At 41.2% G+C, this 19,878-nt stretch overlaps 1 protein-coding gene across 1 annotated transcript in view; it reads left to right on the top strand.

The window, feature by feature from the left end:
- dok6 (docking protein 6) overlaps window positions 1-17,132 on the top strand; it is a 75,439-nt gene extending 58,307 nt beyond the window's left edge. Inside the window, exons 5-8 of the mRNA XM_053611802.1 lie at window positions 2,520-2,709; window positions 4,008-4,146; window positions 6,422-6,542; window positions 16,987-17,132. Of these exons, the coding sequence (XP_053467777.1) occupies window positions 2,520-2,709; window positions 4,008-4,146; window positions 6,422-6,542; window positions 16,987-17,132 (596 nt within the window). The remainder of the gene's footprint in view (window positions 1-2,519; window positions 2,710-4,007; window positions 4,147-6,421; window positions 6,543-16,986) is intronic.
- The last annotated feature ends 2,746 nt before the right edge of the window (window positions 17,133-19,878 follow it).

Below are 19,878 nucleotides of genomic sequence, written 5' to 3'. Positions count from 1 at the left end.
GGTTTATGTAAACAATATGGCTGCCACATGTCAATCAATTGTAGGCGGTTTGTTAATTATTTACACAGGTTTAATTCATGATTGGTTGCATGGATTCTCGCGAAACTTGAAAGCTGTACAAGATTCTGAGGATGCAGATGTTCACGTGCGATCATATACAGTGGATATAAAAAAAAGTCTACACACCCTGTTTAAACGGCAGGGTTTTGTAATATACAATATTAAACCGAGGTAAATCGTGTCAGAACCTTTTCTTCCTTTATTGTAAAATTTTAACCTATTAATTAAAGTGAAGAACAATAAGAATTGTTCAGGGGTAAAAATAAAATAAAATAAAATAAAATAAATAACCTGGTTGCATAAGTGTGCACACCCCTAAACTAATACTTAGTTGAAGCAGCTTTAGATTTCATCACAGCATTCGATCTTGGTGGGTAAGGGTCGATCAGTTTGGCGCATCTTGACTTAGTAATACTCTGCCATTCTTCCTCGCGAAAGCATTCTAACTCTCTCAAATTAGCTGTGCATCTCCTGTGCACCGTCCTCTTCAGGTCACCCCACAGATTTTTGATTGGATTTAGGTCTGGACTCTGGCTGGGCCCATTCCAAAACCTTTGTTGATCTGGAGGTTTGATTCGGGGCGTTGTCACGCTGAAAGGTGAAATTCCTCTTCATCTTCAGACTTAAGGTTTTGTGCCAAAATTAGCACGTATTTGGAGCTATGAATTTGTCCCTCCACACTGATTAAAGCCCCAGTTCCAGCTGGAGAAAAGCAGTCCCAAAGTATGATGCTGCCACCACCATGCTTCCCCATGAGGATGGTGTTATTTTGGTGATGTGCTGTGTTTTTTTTTTTTTTTGTGCCAAACATATCTTTTGCTATTATCATCAGATCATTAGACATTATTCCACATGGTTTTGGGAGATTAGATGATTATTTATTTATTTATTTATTTAAAAAGGCTTCTGTCTTGCCACCCTACCCCATAGCCCAGACATAATGAAGAATTCGCGAGATTGCCATCACATATAGGGAGCAACCAGTACTTGCCAAAAAATTACAGCAATTTATTTTAATGCTGCTGCAGGCCTCTTAGCACCGTCCTTGACCAGTTATCTCCTGAAATTCTCATCAATTTTAGAGGGACGTCCTGTTCTTAGTAGTGTCACTGTCGTGACGTATATTTTCTCTGCGTGTTGATTATTGTCTTTACAGCATTCCATGGTATATCCAATGCCTTGGAATATTGTTTCGTAAGCTCTGGGAGAGGAGAAAGGAGAAACATTGAGGCAGTAATATCTAACCCGAGGTCTAGTTGCAGGGGAGACGTCCCTGCCACTTTTCCACCACCGGGAGACATTCCGGGGTTAAAGGAGTGAAACGTTGTTGAGCGGTGGTACTCGGCTTACGACCCTGCAGCTGACCTATGCCATATGGAACCAGTGGCACTGAGCATGCATTAACGGTGCCAGTGGGGCTTGCTACAGCCTTAGTCACTGGGGAGGCCTGTATGGTTTTGGTTGCATTGGCATGGTGGCAAGGCTGAAAGAAGTAATACTATGGGCACCGGAGGAGGTGCGACAGACAGTAATGTCATAGCAGGTCAACAGCTACCTGTGTAATCAATGTTTACATCACAAAAACCTGCCGTTTAACAGAAGTATGTAGACCTTTTAGATCTACTGTATAAGGGGTGGTGTTGAGTTCCGTTAACGGTTCCTCAGGAACCGTATGTCTGATCAAGCTGAAATTTGGTGCACTGCATTGTTGTGCTGATCTGTAAGTGGATGTAAGTGCGGCTATATTTAGAATTGAACTGCCATCTTACTTGTTTGTGTGTGTGTGTGTGTGCGTGCGCACATAATTTAGTGTCACATTAAAATATCAATACAAAGTGTACACAATCCATCAAAGCATAAATCTCCAGACGATTTGATCTTTTTCTGTCCTTTCATATGATTTTTTTTAAAGACAGGAAACTATCGATTAGCTTTCATGTGAATTCTCAGTGCTGTGAATCGCATCCGGGATTTTTCACTATTATATTGAATTTACTTTGAACAAAATCAGCTACGTCACACTGCATTTCTCTGGAAAAAAGGACAAACGTGTGCTGTAATTAGTGATGATTCATTTGGGGTTAAGCACTCAAGAGTCTATTTAGAACTAATTGATATGGCTTGGTGAAGTCCAGTTTTCATTTCCCATGGCAACAGTTGGTTGACCTTCCTGTTGCTGACTCACGTACAAGCTAGAGTAGTTCAAGAGTGGAAAATGGCATAACGGGGAAATAATAATGTTCGATTGGGTTGTCTGTGTAAACACTTGTCGGGTTTTTCCGTCTTATCTCCTTACATCAATAAAATCTGACCTTCTTTACAGTATATGATCTTTAAGGAAAGTTATTTAATACTCACCTATATTTCAGGACCATATGGGCTTAGTGAGAAATTATTGATTGCTTTTTATTTTTTTTTCTTTCAGATAAATGATGTTGTTTATGATTATTTGTCTCCAGAGAGGTTTAACGTGTATCTGATGCCCACGCCCAATCTGGACATTTATGGCGAGTGCACAATGCAGATCACACAGGAGAACATTTACCTCTGGGACGTCCATAATGCCAGAGTTAAGCTGGTCATGTGGCCTCTGAGTTCGCTGCGACGGTACGGACGAGACTCTACATGCTTTACCTTCGAGTCTGGAAGGTAAACCCATTTGTTTCTACATTCTACCAGCATTCTACAGACATATTTACTGTAGGAATATTCATCACAAATGAAATGTACAGTGTTTCCCAAAAATCTCCATACACAGGGGACTATGTTTGCCAGCACCACGTCGGTTTGCGGATGTCCACTTCTTGGTTGATCCGCAACACTTCCGGTCTTTTGGAATTTGTTAAAAGGTTTGGCAGCAGTGTCGCGTGTGATGTGCTGGCCATGTTTCCTGTTAAAGTCCAACGCAACCTTGTGAAAGCTTCCCGATCCAGCCATGAGAACGATCTCAATACGTTCTTCGTCAAAGCCATTCTTAAAGGCTATCTGAAAAAAAAAAGAAGCTATATATATATATATATATATATATATATATATATATATATATATATATATATATATATACATACACTAAGTATAAACATTTTTGGAAGACATTTTGCTATAAAGTATTAATGTATGCATGTATGGAGACCATTTTGGTGCCACGTTTAGAAACGGTAGACGTTTTGAAGCTTTTATTTCCATCACAGTGATTGCACTCACCTCATTTTTGTCATTTTTGGAGCTATAAGTCCACGGAAAGTGGATGCTTAAAGCTTCCAGTTATCGAAATAATTACTCACTCGTCTCAAACTGTGAAACACAACTCACCCCGTGGAGTTTTTCATTGTCTCAGAGACTTGCTGATGTACAGTCTGACGTTGTATGACATGCCGTTATGTATAAAAATGGGGGGAAAAAAGGGACTTTGCAAAACTAAAACCAGTTTTTTCCTTCATGTTAGTGTTGAGCAATATACAATATATGAATATGGAGCAGGAAATGACACTTTTGTTTCAGGGACAAAATGAGCTGAATTTCATCATTGTAATGGGAATATGGGGTTTGGGGGGTGGGGGTGGGGGGGGGGGTTGGATAATGGGACATTTAAGCTCTAAAGAGATGACCTGGGGACAAAGTAGTGAGAACTGCAGGAGGTTTAAATTCGGAATATCGGACTATCAAGGACAGCTTCGGACTAGTGGGAACATTTGGCTGGTCCCCATGAGGAAACCTTTCTTTCTTTCTTTCTTTCTTTTTTTTTACAGAATCAGGAGCTTTAATTTTTTAATTTTTTTTTTTTTTTTTAAAGAGATAAAGTTCCTTGATGTTCAGATTAGTTTGAGGTGTAGGCATTGCATAAATTAGCTGCATTAATAATGATGTCAATGGAAAGTCTGTCCAAGGATAGTAAGTCAAATGTATGTGTGTGTGTGTGTGTGTGTGTGTGTGTGTGTGTGTTGCAGGATGTGTGATACAGGAGAAGGATTGTTCACATTCCAAACGAGAGAAGGAGAAGTGATCTACCAGCGAGTTCACTCTGCCACGCTGTCCATCGCAGAACAGCATGAACGCATGATGCTGGAATTCGAGAAAAAATCACAGGTTATTATATTTATTCCATCCATTCATCAATTAGGTCTGACGTTTACACTAGTTACGGCTATGGACACGTCGATACCATTCTTTTCAGACCAAGTATGAATGCGAGTACATGTTTTTTGGTACCTGTTCGTACTGATACCGATCGGACACCCAAAAAACTAACCTCCTTAAAATTTATTGATCGGTGGCATCATGATAGATTTACTTACCTCTGTTCATTTTTCCAGTGAACGCTTATATCCTGTAGTGTCAAATAGTATTGGATGTTGGTATCATATTACTTTTTACAAGTACGAGTAAATGAACACGTTATCAGACTGATACTGGTACCTGTGCATCCTTAGTTATAGCCCTTTTCCCCTTGACTGAGTGCTGGGGATGAATTTAATGCTGTTCTGTGTAGAGGTGTACGCTGACTGACTTGAATAGGTGTACCAGTTTCACTGTTGATGATGAAGTCATGGTAATTAGTGCATGAGTATAATGAAGTGTGCTAAATGAGGTAGAACACTGAACTCTGTCATGCTGTGGCCCTTCAGGACAGGAGTGTGACCCCCCCCCCTAATGTAATGTGATAATACACACACTGTTCCAATATGGTGTTCAGCACACTCTCGCTCACCGACCCTCATGACTCAGGAGCGTGCTTTGCTCACATCATGTAAACTAATGATGTTTTTGATTTTTGCGTCTGTTTTGCACAATCGATTTCAGACTACACTCTTAGAAAAAAGGCGTTCACAAGGATCCTCTGGGAGGTTAACGGATTCTAGCGATGCAAGGGTTCTAGGCTACCACTTTTTACAAACTGGAAATGATACAGTACTGTATGTGAGGCGTCCTGGGAAAACCCTTCACATACACTGATCAGCTATAACGTGAAAACCACCGAGAGGTGACGTGAACGATATGGATTATCTCATTACAGTGGCATCTACAAGGGGTGGGATATATGAGGCAGTAAGTGAACAGTCAGTTCTCAAAGTTGATGTGTTGGAAGCAGGGAAAATGGGTGAGTAAGGATCTGAGTGACTTGGACATGGACCAAATTGTGATGGCTGGACGACTGGGTCGGGGCATCTCCAAAACAGGGTGTTCCCGGTATGCAGTGGTTAGTACCTACCAAAAGTGGTCCAAGGAAGGATAACTGGTGAACTGGCAACAGGGTGATGGGCGCACAAGGCTCTTACGTAGATATGCGTGGGGAACAAAGTCTAGCCCGTTCGGTCCGATCCCGCAAGAGCTACTCTAGCACAAATTGCCGGAAAAGTTCATGCTGGCTATGATAGAAAGGTATCAGAGCACACAGTGCATTGCAGCTTGCTGCATATGGAGCGTCGTAGCTGCAGACCAATCAGAGTGCCCATGCTGACCACCCTGTCCACCACCGAAACTCCTAAAATGAGCATCAGAGGTGGATCATGGAGCAATGGAAGAAGGCGGCGTGGTCTGACGAATCACGTTTTCTTCTACATCATGGGGATGGCCGGGTGTGTGCGTGTTACTTACCTGGGGTAGAGATGGCACCCAGATGCACTATGGGAAGAAGGCAAGCCAGAGGAGGCAGTGTGATGCGCTGGGCAATATTCTGCTGGGAAAACCTGAGTGATGACATTCATGTGGATGTTACTTTGACACGTACCACCGAACTAAACATTGTTGCAGACCGAGTACACCCCTTCATGGCAACGCAACGGTATTCCCTAATGGCAGTGGCGTCTTTCAGCAGGATAATGCGCCCTGCCACACCACAAAAATTGTTCAGGAACAGTATGAGGAAGGTGTTGACTCGTCCTCCAAATTCCCCAGATCTCAATCCGATCGGGCGTCTGTGGGATGTGCCGGACAAACAAGTCCGATCCACGGAGGCCCCACCTCGCAACTTACATGACTTAAAGGATCTGCTGCAAACGTCTTGGTGCCAGATACCACAGCACACCTTCAGAGGTCTTCTGGAGTCCATGCCTCGACGGGTCAGAGCCGTTTTGGTTTTACAACAGGTTCCTACACAATATTAGGCGGGTGGTTTTAATATTAAGGCTGATCGGTGTATACAGGATTGCATGTAATGTTTAAAGAAGCACCTGCGTGGATGCACAACACTGCTTTTTTTCTCCTCTGCATGGCCGGAATAAATAATATCGAGATACAAAGTCTATGTTTGCTATTTGAGTAATAATTCTAATCTATGTCTTTTCTAATGATTAATGAAACATTAATGCTGTGTGTGTGTGTGTGTGTGTGTGTGTTTTGTTTGTTTGTTTGTTTTTTACAGACCTTTTTAAGCGAGAACACATTAACCAAGTCGATATCTCTGCCACGGAGTGCTTACTGGCATCACATCACACGTCAGAACAGCATGGGAGACATTTACAGTTATCAAGATAAGACAACAGGTGCGTCGTGCATTATTAACATTATTTGTTCGTCAGGATTTTAAGTAGAGCAAAACGTCCTCGTTACGTATTGCTACACAATGAACGCTTTTTTTTCTCCCCCCGCTACTGTTATGGTACAAATCTCAAAAGTGATGAATAAAATAGTACTTAATGCGTCTTTCGCTCTGTTTTAGAGGATTAGGGTGTTGTAACAGATGGCTGAGTGATTTCATATTACACTCATTATAATTTCATGGCAGAGAATCCCGTGTATTGTTTGCATTAATCTTTAGAGGCCTTTCATAGTCCTTATATTTGGAAGACGTTTTAAATATGGAGTGAAGCAACAGCACTACATACGTCTGTTTTTTTGAAAAAAATTTGATTTACAGAACCTATGGCTGTAGTCAAGTTTAATGTTTGTCCGTTTAGGGTTACCGTAGTTCAGATTATAATCATTTCCTGAAGCCTTCGCTACATCTGTCAGGCCTGGAGAAAATCGATATGTCTATAAAATCATTACACGGACATGCGGAACTTTTGCTGAACCATGCTTACTTTATATTGAGCTTCGGAGAGTTTGAACACTATTATCTGCTAGCATTGCTAAGGGATGTTATGTTACGATTATGTGGCATCGAACTACTACAATTACTGGAATATCACACTTATAGTTTGACTAATTCGTGCCTAGAAGTTGGGGGAAAAAGTCTTAATGAGAAAATAAGACAATAAGCTACGTCTTGTCAGTGGGGTTTTTTTGTTTTGTTTTGTTTTGTTTTCAGCTGGAAATTTCTCTTTCTAATGAGGCAATGCCTTTAAAACACAGCACATCCATCATCATGGCGTTTGTATTTTCAAAGCGTTAGTGTTTGATGTAGTGGGTGTTCATCCCGCTCATTTATTATCCTTAGAAATACAAATTCGGCAGAATATACTTGCATTTATAAATGGATAAATAAATTGTGTCGGAGGACGGGGAGAGAAAGAGAAAGATTGCTAGCAGTGCAGTAAACATTTCTGCTTTCACTGGGTAAAAAAAAAAAATGATAGTAAAATATTTCTCTTGGCAACATAGATACCCTTTAGATTGCATATTCGATTGCTATATTTTGATGAATTTGTAAATATGAACTGATGCGCATCCGACGACCTTATTTTATTTGACAGTGATTTATTGTATATTCATGTCCTTTTCATCACTATTCCTTTTTTTTTTTTTTAAACACTGATAAAGAAGTTTTAACATTTAGTCAGTGAGTTCAACAAAAGGAAATTAGTTTTTGAACCGAACGCGTTTGAAACGCCGCTCCATCCATCACTTGTTTTCGAAACATTAGCGATTGACTTCTTGAGCGTTCGTCCTGCTTGTTTATTCTCCTCAGCGAGAGATCTAACAGGGTGTTGTTCTTTTCTTTCGGTTTGTTTGTTTGTTTGTTTGTTTTTGTATAATGAATGAATACACTATATGAGTGCATCACTAGAATGCAGAGTGTGTAACAATAGAAAAAAAAGCAATGTGAAATGAGTAAAAGTTAAAAAGTAAAAAATACTTTAAAGATGATATCTGCGATGTTTAAAAGAGTTTCTAGACTTGTAATAATAATCATATCATTTCAAAGATACTTCAGAAAATCTGTGATTCACAATGTCGGTCTATAGTGGATGCCTCTAGTTTCTTAAATTCAGGCTGCTTTTGAGATTTTTCAGGCCCATTATTTAGCTTCCCTCCCAGTGAGAACAGACCTCCGCACTATTTATTTATTTATTTTTTAAACTAACAAGGAATAACTAGTTTTAGCTGAATCTATGGACTCATTGTTATTATTATTATTATTATTATTATTACATTTTTTTGCAGTGTTGTGAAAATCTTTTCAATGGTTTTGTTGCAATTCACATCACAGGCAGCAGAGGGCTCTTAAAATGCCACACTGCTCCTTTAATATTTATCTCACCAGAATATAATAAACCCTTACTTTAATTTTGATTCCTGTTTGAGATGTTTCATACAGCACTTACAGCAATAATGCTGTAGAAAGCTGGATTTGCCTCAGTAATGCAGACATCTAAACCACGCTTGCTGTTTGTGTTCAAGCCAGAGTCTTTACATTTAATGTATAATCTATAACATGTATATGAATATTATGGATCATTCAATCATCTTCAGTAATCCTGGACAGGGTCGTGGTGGATCCGGAGCCTATTCCGGGAACAATTATAGCACAAGACAGGATGCCAGTCCATCACAGGACACCACGCACACACTCCTTCGCAACTAGGGGCAATTTAGAGTAGCCGATCCAGCTATAGCATGTTTTTAGGAAGGTGGAGGAATCCAGAGAACTTGGAGGAAATCTACAGACATGTGACATGAAAATACAAGGCTCCACACAGACAGTAACCCGAGTGTAAAGCTCAGGATCCAACTGGAAACCTTGAAGCTGTGAGGCTACCTATTCATGAATATTTTACTTTTAATTAGTGGCCTGCATGTTCTCTAAAAGGTCACATGGCCGGATATGCCACTCTGATAAAGCTGGGGCTACATTTTAAAAAGCAACACATATTCAAATGTCACAATGCAACGCTGGAATCTCACATTCAAATATTTTTCCAATCAAGCTGGGCCTCTCAGCCGGTAGAATTAACGAACATGTACAAAGCCTTTGTTAGACAGCTCAAATACAATGCTGTGCTATACACGAACATAGCTTTGGGAAGTATTTATGGTGTTATGGTCTGGTTCTTTGGGTCTGATGGCATATAACCTTCGGGAAAATCACAGGAATTAGTTCCCAAGAAGCTTCCGATCATAATTATTGTTAGAGTGTAATGGTTGTAGGTATGAATTCACGTTATACGGTCATGTATTTAAAACATTCATCATAAAAGCTCTCAGACTTCCATTGTATGTGAAGTAAACAGGTTCTTTGTTCTTTCCTCAGAGCATAGAAACATGTCAGTTTTCCTTCGGGGTAATAACCCATACACTACAGATGCAGTAGGCAGAGCATTGTTTGACAAGTGCTGAAGTACTCCTTTAAATCAGCCAGCAGTGCACACTCCATTCTGTCTCTCACTTGACTTCTTTTTGGGATGATTTTTTTTTTTTGAAGAAGAAGATGACGAAGATCAAGCAGACATAAGTGGCTATTCAGTTTGGCTTGGACAGGTGCAAATCACACACACATGCGCGCACATACAGACTATAAAATATATCCATTGAGTGTATGTATATACAAAGATCAGCCATAATATTAATTAAACCACCTGCCTAATATTGTGTAGGTCCACCTTGTGCCACTAAAACTCTGACCCATCGTGGCATGGACTCTACAAGATCTCTGAAGGTGTGCTGTGGTATCCGGCACCAAGATGTCCGCAGCAGATCCTTTAAGTCGTGTAAGTTGCGAGGTGGGGCGTCCATGGATCGGATTTGTTTGTCCAGAACATCCCACAGACGCTCGATCGGATTGAGATCTGGGGAATTTGGCGGCCGAGTCAACACCTTGAACTGTTTGTCATGTTCCTCAAACCGTTCCTGAACAAATTTTTGGCAGTGTGGCAGGGCGCATTATCCTGCTGAAAGGGAATACCGCTGCCATGAAGGAGTGTACTTGGTCTGCAACAATGTTTAGGTAGGTGGTACATTAGGTGCCAAAGTAACATTCACGTGAAATGCCAGGACCCGAGGTTTCTCAGCAGAACATTGCTCAGAGTATCACACTTCCTCCGCTGGCTTGCTTTCTTCCCATAACGCATCCTGGTGCCATCTCTTCCCCAGGTAACGACACACACACACACACACACACATGGCCATCCACATGATGGAAAAGAAAATGTGATTCATCAGACCAGGCCACGTTCTTCCATTGCTCCATGGTCCAGTTCCAGCCCCATATGCAACAAGCTGCGATACACCGTGCTTTCTGAAACCTTTCTACCATAGCCAGGATGAACATTTTTGAGCAGTATGTGCTACAGCGCTTCTGTGGGATCAAACCAGACGGTCTAGCCTTCGCTCTCCACGCGCAACAATGCACCTTGTGCGCCCATGACCCTGTCGCTGGTTCACTGGTTATCCTTCCTTGGACCACTTTTGGTAGGTGCTAACCACTGCATACCGGGAACACCGCACAAGACCTGCCGTTTTGGAGATGCTCCGACCCAGACGTCTAACGAAGACCAGACAAGATGGCGCACGTCTGTGGCATGCCGTCTGCGGTCCTCCCTGTTTCTGCCTCTGGCACTTGTTATGTTTTCAGTTATGTTTTTCTTAACCTCCGATTGCAACTCTGTATTGGTTTATGACCATTTAACATCACTTAACATTCGTTGTTTGGTCGCTGCCTTATGCGAGTGTGATGTTTGCGGACTGTGTCTCTGCCCTCCATCGTCTTCATTTCGTCCTCCTGTGCACCTACGTTGGCTTCCCGTGGATCTGCCCCGATGATGGAAACGCCAGAGGAAGCACTCGTGGGGGCACCGCCGTGCGACTCAGATCGGCCTTGTTACGGGACTCTTAAATTGCAACGTTTTCCCCCTAGTGTGAAACTGAACTCGTCCGGCGATTCGCCATTGATCGGCGTCCTCGGGATGTTTCATATCGATGGCTGCAACCTATTATTCCTAGATCCTTTTCTTTACCTCCTCATTGGATTTTCCCTTGTTCTCATCATGGTGAGCAAATCTTTATAATCTTCGTTCACCGTGCCGAGAAGCACAGCCTGTGAAAGCATCATCGCAAATGAAGCTGGCTCTTATTAACTGGTAAATAAAACTTTTATTTTAAATGATTTTTTTTTTTACATCACAAGCACTGGATTTTTTATGTCTTACGGAGACTTGGACGAAGTCAGACGAGTTAGATCCATTTTCTGAAGTGGTGCCTCATTTTTTAAATTAAAATTTCCCACGTCTGTCTGGCCGTGTGACTGTTTTTAAAGACGTTTTTCATTGTCAATCACTGCCTATTGGATTATTTTATAGTCTTGAGGTGCAACTCTTATATTTAGTTTTAGTAAATCCCATCGTCATAGCTCTAATACAGTGCATCCGGAAAGTATTCGCAGCGCTTCACTTCTCCCACATTTTGTTATGTTACAGCCTTACAGCCAGTGTCATAGCAAAGGCTGTGAATACTTATGTACATGTGCTTTTTTTTTTTGTTTTTTATTTTTAATAAATTTGCAAAGATTTGAAACAAACTTCTTCCACGTTGTCATTATGGGGTATTGTTTGTAGAATTTTGAGGAAAATAATGAATGGAATCCATTTTGGAATAAGGCCGTGACATGACAAAATGTGGGAGAAGTGAAGCGCTGTGAATACTTTCCGGATGCACGGTATACATCATCCACCGCAACAAAACAAGGACTTTCTAAGTGAATTCGCTGTATTGGTGGGGGACCTAGTTACTAGGCATGATAAAGTACTGCTGCTGGGTGACTTTAACGTTCACGAATGCTGTGCCTCTAAACCATATTCTATGGAATTTTTTTTATGTAACTGAGTCATTTGACTTTGTTCAATGGGTATCTGGACCCACACATTTTCACACTTTAGATCGGATTTTAACCCAAGGTTTCTCAGTTCGGATGTCGAAATCAGTAGTGCGACTTTCTCTGATCACAGGCCTGTACTCTTTTCTGTCCCCCTTACAAGACCTTCTCTGGTGTGCCTATTTTATAAGCTTACTCAAAGCTCCGGTGAGGAGTTTTTCCACAGCATATCATGAAGTATGTAACTATTTGGAAAAGGATTCCACTCTGCAGATGCCGATGATCATCTTTATCTTTTTAATTCCACCTGTGCAGGTATCCTGAATTCCACTGCGCCTTTGAGGTATAAAAATCATAAGCCTGCGCCTTGCCATGGCATACTGATACTACACGCGCACTCAGACGGGCCTGTAGACGTGCCGAACTCGAATGGAAAAAGGACAGACTGCGAGTTTGTCATGAAATTGTGAAAAATATGTTTCAGAAAGCTGCAAACTCCACAAAATGTAAAGATTTCTCCGACCTTATTACAGATAACTGTCATAAACCTAACGTTATTTTCTCCACAGTTAAAGCTGTTTTAAATCACTCAGTGCACCCTCTCTCAGAGTCTTCTGGTTCTCTTTTGGGAAGTTTTTTGCAGATAAAATGACAACCTTAAGATCTCAGATGTCTTGACCTTGTCAGATGTTTCATTATGCTCCTCCACTTGGACTGAGCTCGAGCCAGTCAACTTAGTTTTATGTAGGGATATTACTGGTCATTTAAAGCCAACCGTATATCCCCAGGATGTTATTCCGTACTCTATTCCTTAGACAAATCTTTGATACGATAGGTCCCGGTCTGCTTTTGTTTATCAACAAATGCTTATCTTCTGGTTCCTTCCCAAACTGTCTGAAATATGTTGTAGTATCCCCATATTTTTCAAAAACCAAGCCTTGACCCTTCCTCTCTGTCCAGTTTTCATCCTGTTTCTAATTTACCTTTTATCTCCAAAATTCTCGAGAAAGTTGTATTGATTCAGCTACAGTCTTACTCTCTTCATGAAATCAGATTTTAAAGCTCTACAAAGTACTGAATCGGCTCTTTTAAGAGTCTCAAGTGATATCTTAATTTAGACCGACTCTAGGAAATCCACGGCCCTACTCTTATTAGATCTGATTGCTGCTTTTGATTTGGTCAACCATGAGATCCTGTTGACTCATTTGGAAATATCAGTGGGCTTGCGTGGCACAGTATTACAGTGGTTCCGCTCCTATTCGACCAACAGGTGGTACACTGTTCGTATCGGCCATCATTCCTCCTCTAGTATACCTCTCAGTTGTGGAGTTCCACAGGGATTAATTCTTGGTCCAGTGTTGTTTTCCCTGTATATGCTCCCTCTGGCTTCTATTCTTCTCATTTATATCTCATCTGTCTTTTCATTCACATGCGATTGATACCCAGATTTACCTTCCCTTAAAACAAAATGATTAATGCGCTTTACAACCAGTGATGGTCTGTTTAAAGGAACTCAAGCTACGTCTTTCTAGCAACTCTCTAAACATAACAAAACTGAAATGATCGTATTTGGACCGAAGGAAAATTGTGCCGTTGACCTTGGTTCTTTTGCGCCATATAAAACCTACTGTGCTCAGAACCTGGGTGTCGTGTTCGATAACAACCTAAAATTCGATAAGCAGATTAGCGCGGTTGTAAAATCTTGCTTTTTTTCATCTTCGCCTTCTTACTAAAGTAAAACCCTTTATATCTCCGTGTAACTTTCAATCAGTGATCCATGCTTTTGTTTAGATTATTGTAATTCGCTCTACTACAGGATCGCTCAGTCTTCCCGCTCCCGTTTACAGCTGGTGCGACACGCAGCTGCCGGATTTCTCACGGGGACTCGTGAACACGAGCCCGTTCCACCTATTTTAATCAATCTACATTGGCTCCCTGTTAAGTATAGAATTGATTTTGAAATGTTATTGTTTGTTTACAAATCCCTCAATAACTTGGCCCCTCGGTGTTTGACTGATTTGCTCGACCCGAACACTCCCTCTAGAATGCTGCCATCTTGTGACCTTGGTTTTCTCACTGTGCCCAGATCTAGACTCAAAAGACGAGGCGACCGCGCCTTCGCGATTGCCGGTTCAGAACTTTGCAGTAGTCTTCCCTACCATATCAGACTTGCCGCTTAAACATTACGGCTTTTAAATCTATTCTAAAGACATACTCATTTCCCCTGACTTTCAATATTCCGTGATCATCGCGATTTCTGTTTTTCTTTTTACTATAGTACTTGTTATTTACTCTGCTGTATGCTTTTGTAGTTATTTTTTTAGAGTGTACAGCACTTTATACGTGCTCTTTTTAGATATGCTCTATAAATAAATACGACTGACAAAACATCACAATTCGGCCCTTGTAAACGTCGCTCAGATCTTTACGCTTGCCCATTTTTCCTGCTTCCAACACATCAACTTTGAGAACTGACTGTTCGCTTGCTGCCTGATATATCCCGACACCTTGCCAGGTGCCACTGTAACGAGATAATCAGTGTTATTCACGTCACCTGTCAGTGGTTTTAATGTTATGGCTGATTAGTGTATGTTGTCTCAGCTTAAATAATATCTCTACATTTACCTATAAGTCCATCCTTACCTTTAGTAACCAAAATGACATCTTTAAAAAAAAAAAATCAGAATAATAATAATAATTTAATGTCCCTATAACATTTGGTCTCCATAAACAGATAAAAACTTGGCCACACACACCCACACACACACACACACACTGTATGTGCTGAGAGCCGCTGAAAGCTTCGATCAGCTTGATTGCTCCCAAGTGTGTCATTCTGACTGCTTAGTTTTGATTTGTGTGTGCGTGTGCGTGTGCGTGCGTGCGTGTGTGTGCGTGTGTGTATGTTGACCTTCAGAGTTACGTAAATGGCCACTTTGGTCGAAGCATGTGCTGCTATTGTTAGAGATGACAACAGTTCTTCCCTCATTTCGCATCAGTGATCTTAGTGATTGATTTTCCCCCTTGAAAGATGCTCGCTTTCGGTCAGGTTAAAAAGGAGAACGTTTTGAGATCACTAATGTGAAATAACATCGACCGAGGCACGTCTGTCTGAGACAATAACTATATCCGTTACTGTACGATGTGTGCGTTTGGAATGCAGCAACAATTTGGCTCCTGAACTTTCTTTATATCAGCTTTATTTGTTCAGTTAGCGACAGTCGAGCGCATAAGTTTACACACGCCCCGAAAAATCTGCACATGCTAATAATTATTTTAAAAGAGGGATCATTAAAATGGCATTTCGTTTATTTATTTATTTAGTTAGTTAGTTCTGCCCTGATTAAGTTATTTCACTTAACAGATGTTCACACACTGTATACTGCACAATACACTGTAATGAACTGAACTTACACACATGAACCAGTTCAAAAGTTTACACACACTTGATTCTTAACACCGTGTGTCGTTACCTGGATGATCATCGACGCTGGATGTGTTTATGCGTTGTGAGAGTTCTTGACGAGTCCCTCGTCCGTCCTGAGCATGATGATGAGCGTCTACATGATGTCGAGACCCGTCTTCTCACGCCGAGGACGACCGAGGGACTCGTACACGACTATTACACAAGGTGCGACCGATCCTTTTTATTCATCCTTATTATTTTGTTTTAAAGATCTTTATTTTTTCCATTTAGTACCGCCCTTCAGAAGCTACATAAGATATTCACATGTTTCCCAGAAGACAAAATAATGACAATTTACAGTACACTGATCATCCTGTTCAAAAGTTTACACCCCCCTGGCTCTTACTGTATCGTGTCGCCTTCTCGAGTGAACGTGTGCACCTTGTGTAATAGTCGTGTACGAGTCCCTCGGTCGTCCTCGGCGTGAGAAGACGGATCTCGACATCATGTAGACGCTGATGGAAAGGGATCAAATATGAAGAAGATGCTGGAAAAGCCAATAATGTGCAGGACCTGGAGGATTTTTCTGAAGAACAGTGGGCGGTTTAACTGCTCAGGACGAACGAGGGACTCGTCAGCAAGTCTCACGAAACATAAACACAGTCGTGGATCATCCAGGTAACGACACACGGTGTTAAGAATCAACGGTATGTAAACTTTTGAACTGGTTCATGTGTGTAAATTCAGTTCATTATAGTGTGTTGTGGAGTGTACAGTGTGTAAACATCTGTTATGTGAAATAACTTAATCAGGGCAGAACTGAATAAAAAAAACACTGGGATTTTTATGATCCGTCTTAATCTTTTAAAAATGATTAACATTTTGCAGGCGTGTGTAAACTCATGACCTCACCTGTATTTTCTTCCATCTGTCTCTTTCAGTATGATTTAATGTAATCATTTATTCCGATTGTTGTTGTTGTTACAGAGAGTGACTCGGGCGAGCGAGAATAAATAGGTATATAAAATAAAAGGTAGTGATCAAAGGCATTATGGCATGACAGATACAGTGTTTCAGTGTGATTCTGAGATACTCTATTCTGCCATGGTATGTAGCAGTAAATATAGTGGCAGTATAAATAGGAGACTGAACCAGCTGTGTGTGTGTGTGTGTGTGTGTGCGTGTGTGTGTCTCCTGCTCCTTCATTCTTCTCTGTTCAGGCCAAATCCCAAAGCACCTTAGAGCCCGGAATACACACATACACAGCAACTTGCTTGACAGCAATTTCCAAGGTGACAGGAGTGTCGGCACACACACACACACACACACAGAGCTGTGTTTAAGCACAGAGGTGTGTGTGGTGTTGAGGAAGTGTGCAGGATGAGAATTATTCACTCACCCACCATGTCCTACTTTGGTTTTAGATGAACGACGTTTAATTCAGAAGTCAACATGACCAACTGTGACCTGAATGTCTGTCTGTGTGTCCGTTTATCTGTCTCTGTGTCTCTTGCTAATAATCTTTCTCTTTTTTTTTTTCTTTCTTTCTTAGGTTCCATGATGACCCTCATCCCCCGAGCTCAGACTTTCCAAAGCTTCCTGACTGAAGAGACAGAAGAGGAAAAGAGAGAGAAGGAGAGATCAGGCTCGCCCTCTAGTGAACATAAAGGGCACTACAGCTCTGCACTACTGCACTGATAGCCACTCTTAGCAGGGAAATCCAGAAGAAAAAAGGAAACGGAGAAGTTGAGGGGAAAAAAAAAAGAGACATTTTACAGTTAGAGAATCAGTAGACATGTACAGTACAGTAAAGATGTATAGTTCTATAAATATCACTTGTAGAGATGAATATAATCTAGAATGGTTTTGTACCTGCTGTACAGCAACAGATGCCTCAATCTGCAACTTTATTTTTGCACCTTTCTTTTCTTTTTCTTTTTTTCCCTTCTACCGAAAACTCCTTTCTGCACATTATCATATTTTGTGGACTATAAGACGGCTTTCTTGGCATGAGGATATAGACAGGATACTAAGCTAAGCTTCGAGTTGCCCTGCAAAGGCCACAAGTCAGCCATATTCGAGAAATGTAGTAGAATGACAACTGTGAAAATGATCTAAATCGAATGATCTGACCTTCACGCGGAGCAGATCTCAGTGCAGAGGCGTGTGGAAGCGATACCGAGGTAAACCGGGTGCGTCTGAATTAGTTATACGGATAAAGACCGCGACCGGGCTTAGCAGTTAAGCATGATTTCCTCGCACCTCTAGAGTCAGGGGTTCGATTCCCGCCCCTGCCCTGTGTGCGCAGAGGTTGCATGTTCTCCCGGTGCTTTGTGGGTTTCCTCTGGGTGAACTCTGGTTTCCTCCCCAGTCCAAAGACATGCTGTAAAACCGGATAAGTTCATTTACCTCAAAACATTTGAGGAAACTGATTGGCACCCTGTCCAGCGTGTCCCCCGCCTTGTGCCCCGAGTTCCCTGGGATAGACTCCAGGCTCCCCGCGACCCTGTGAAGGATAAGCGGTATGGAAAATAAATGGCTGGATGGATGGAGGACTAATACAGGGAGCGTAAAAGTGCATTCCGGCTCCTCAGCCTGCTAGTAAACAAATCCGCAGTTGTCATGGTGAGAAGAAATCCCCACATCGTAGCCAGATGGAAACTTGCATATGCTCAGGAGGCGAGACTCTGTTGGTACGTCGGGAAACACTACGCTAGACTCCTGCGCACATGTATTCAAGCTTTTTCCCCACGAGGCGCACTTCGCAGCTTTTGGAGAACCGTCGCCCAACAAAACCACACTCGTCAATACGTATAAAAAACACTCCATATCTTTTTGCCCAGGGCTTTTATTGCCCATTATGAACTGCCTAATAAAAGAAAAGGAAATAGAACCACATTAAAGTAAAAAAATAAAAAAAAGAATTTTATAATACAACAGACCTGCCAACCCTGAAGAAGCATAACGTCCTGCATTATCGATCTGCCGCCCAAACGGCTCGAACGCCCCTGAGAGCTGACCGGCAGGGCGCAGGACAGACCGAACAGCGGTTTTAAATCTCTTATCTAATCAGCATTAGCATTAATAATGTTCGTAAAGTGTGAGATTCATTGTCGTGCTTTTCGGTGAACTCGAAACATTCCGCATTTACCTGAAAGTAGAAAGCAAGGACGCCGCATCAGTGCTTATTTCAAAAACAGCGTGGGCACGGGTTCAAACTTTTACTAGTGTGAAATGAGGAAAGGGGGCGGGGCTTCCAGAGATTGTCGGTAAATATTAGAGCGCTAAGAACGGCGAAAAAGCGCCCGCTGTTTTTCATGACGAAAAACAGACGCTCTTTTGGCTTATTCCGAAGGACGTTCCGGAACTTACGTGAAAACGTGTAAATGATTCAACGTTTAAAAAAAAAAAAAGGTTTAAATGTTCCTTCAAATGTTTATGTTTCTTCAGTGGGAAATCCCGCACTCTTTACATACCTCCACTCTGAAGGAACTTATCACAATGAAGTAACGTGTATTGATTTGATTTTTCTCTTGGCAGAATTTAAAGGAGTGCGTCTTATACTCTGAGAGGAAGCTGGCATAACGTCCATAAAATATGGTAGGTTGCTTGTACATGATTTCATTTTCAAACGCACATGTTAGAGGAGTGTTCAGTTAGCTTCTCTAATCAAAAACAACAACAACAACAACAACAACAACAACAAAAAGTCTTTTTGCACCCTGCACTTTTAACCCAAGCCTGATTTGCACTTCAGTGTGTTTTTTTTTTTTTTGCTCTTTGTGTATTGTGTAGATTTGTGACGTGACACTGAGATCTCACGTTTTTTTCTTTTTTTTTTTTTCCGAACCCCTCGTGTTAATCACCCAAAGCAGAACGTGCATGGTCAGAAATAAAGATATCAAACTGTACCTTTTTTTTTTTTTTTTTTTTTTTTTTTTTTTTTTTTTTTTGCTCGTCCCTGGAGTTGTAAAGTCAAGGGTACATCTTTTCTACCTTTAGTATGTATTTTTATTTATTTATTTTTTACCTGGGAAGGTGCATGTGGTGTTCATTTAATTAGCTTGTAGCGCAAAGGTCCAATTGTGCACCTTCACTTCTTTGAAATATATACTATATTCATGTGTCCAAGTGAAAGAGACATCCTAAAGGTGCATGTCCTCTTGATGGTGTCAGTGTTTTCCTGTTTTCCAATACTGATAGTAGTGCACCCTTAATCAGTACGTTTACATGGACGACAGTAATCCGATATGAACCCGATTAAGACGATACTCTGATTAAGAAACTAGCATGTAAACCGAGATTATTGAGGACCTTAATCCGATTAAAGTCACACTCGAGGTAAACACGAATGGAATTAAGACGTGTGGAGGATTCCTGTTTTAGTCGCGTTATCGACGTGTATTACAGACGTGTACACACCTTAATCACACTGTTAACGTCG

This window comes from Ictalurus furcatus, chromosome 23 (genome assembly GCF_023375685.1).
Source record: "Ictalurus furcatus strain D&B chromosome 23, Billie_1.0, whole genome shotgun sequence".
NCBI classification, from domain to species: domain Eukaryota; kingdom Metazoa; phylum Chordata; class Actinopteri; order Siluriformes; family Ictaluridae; genus Ictalurus; species Ictalurus furcatus.
Note: the sequence above shows the minus strand (reverse complement) of the source record. Positions and strands in the feature narration are given on the sequence as shown.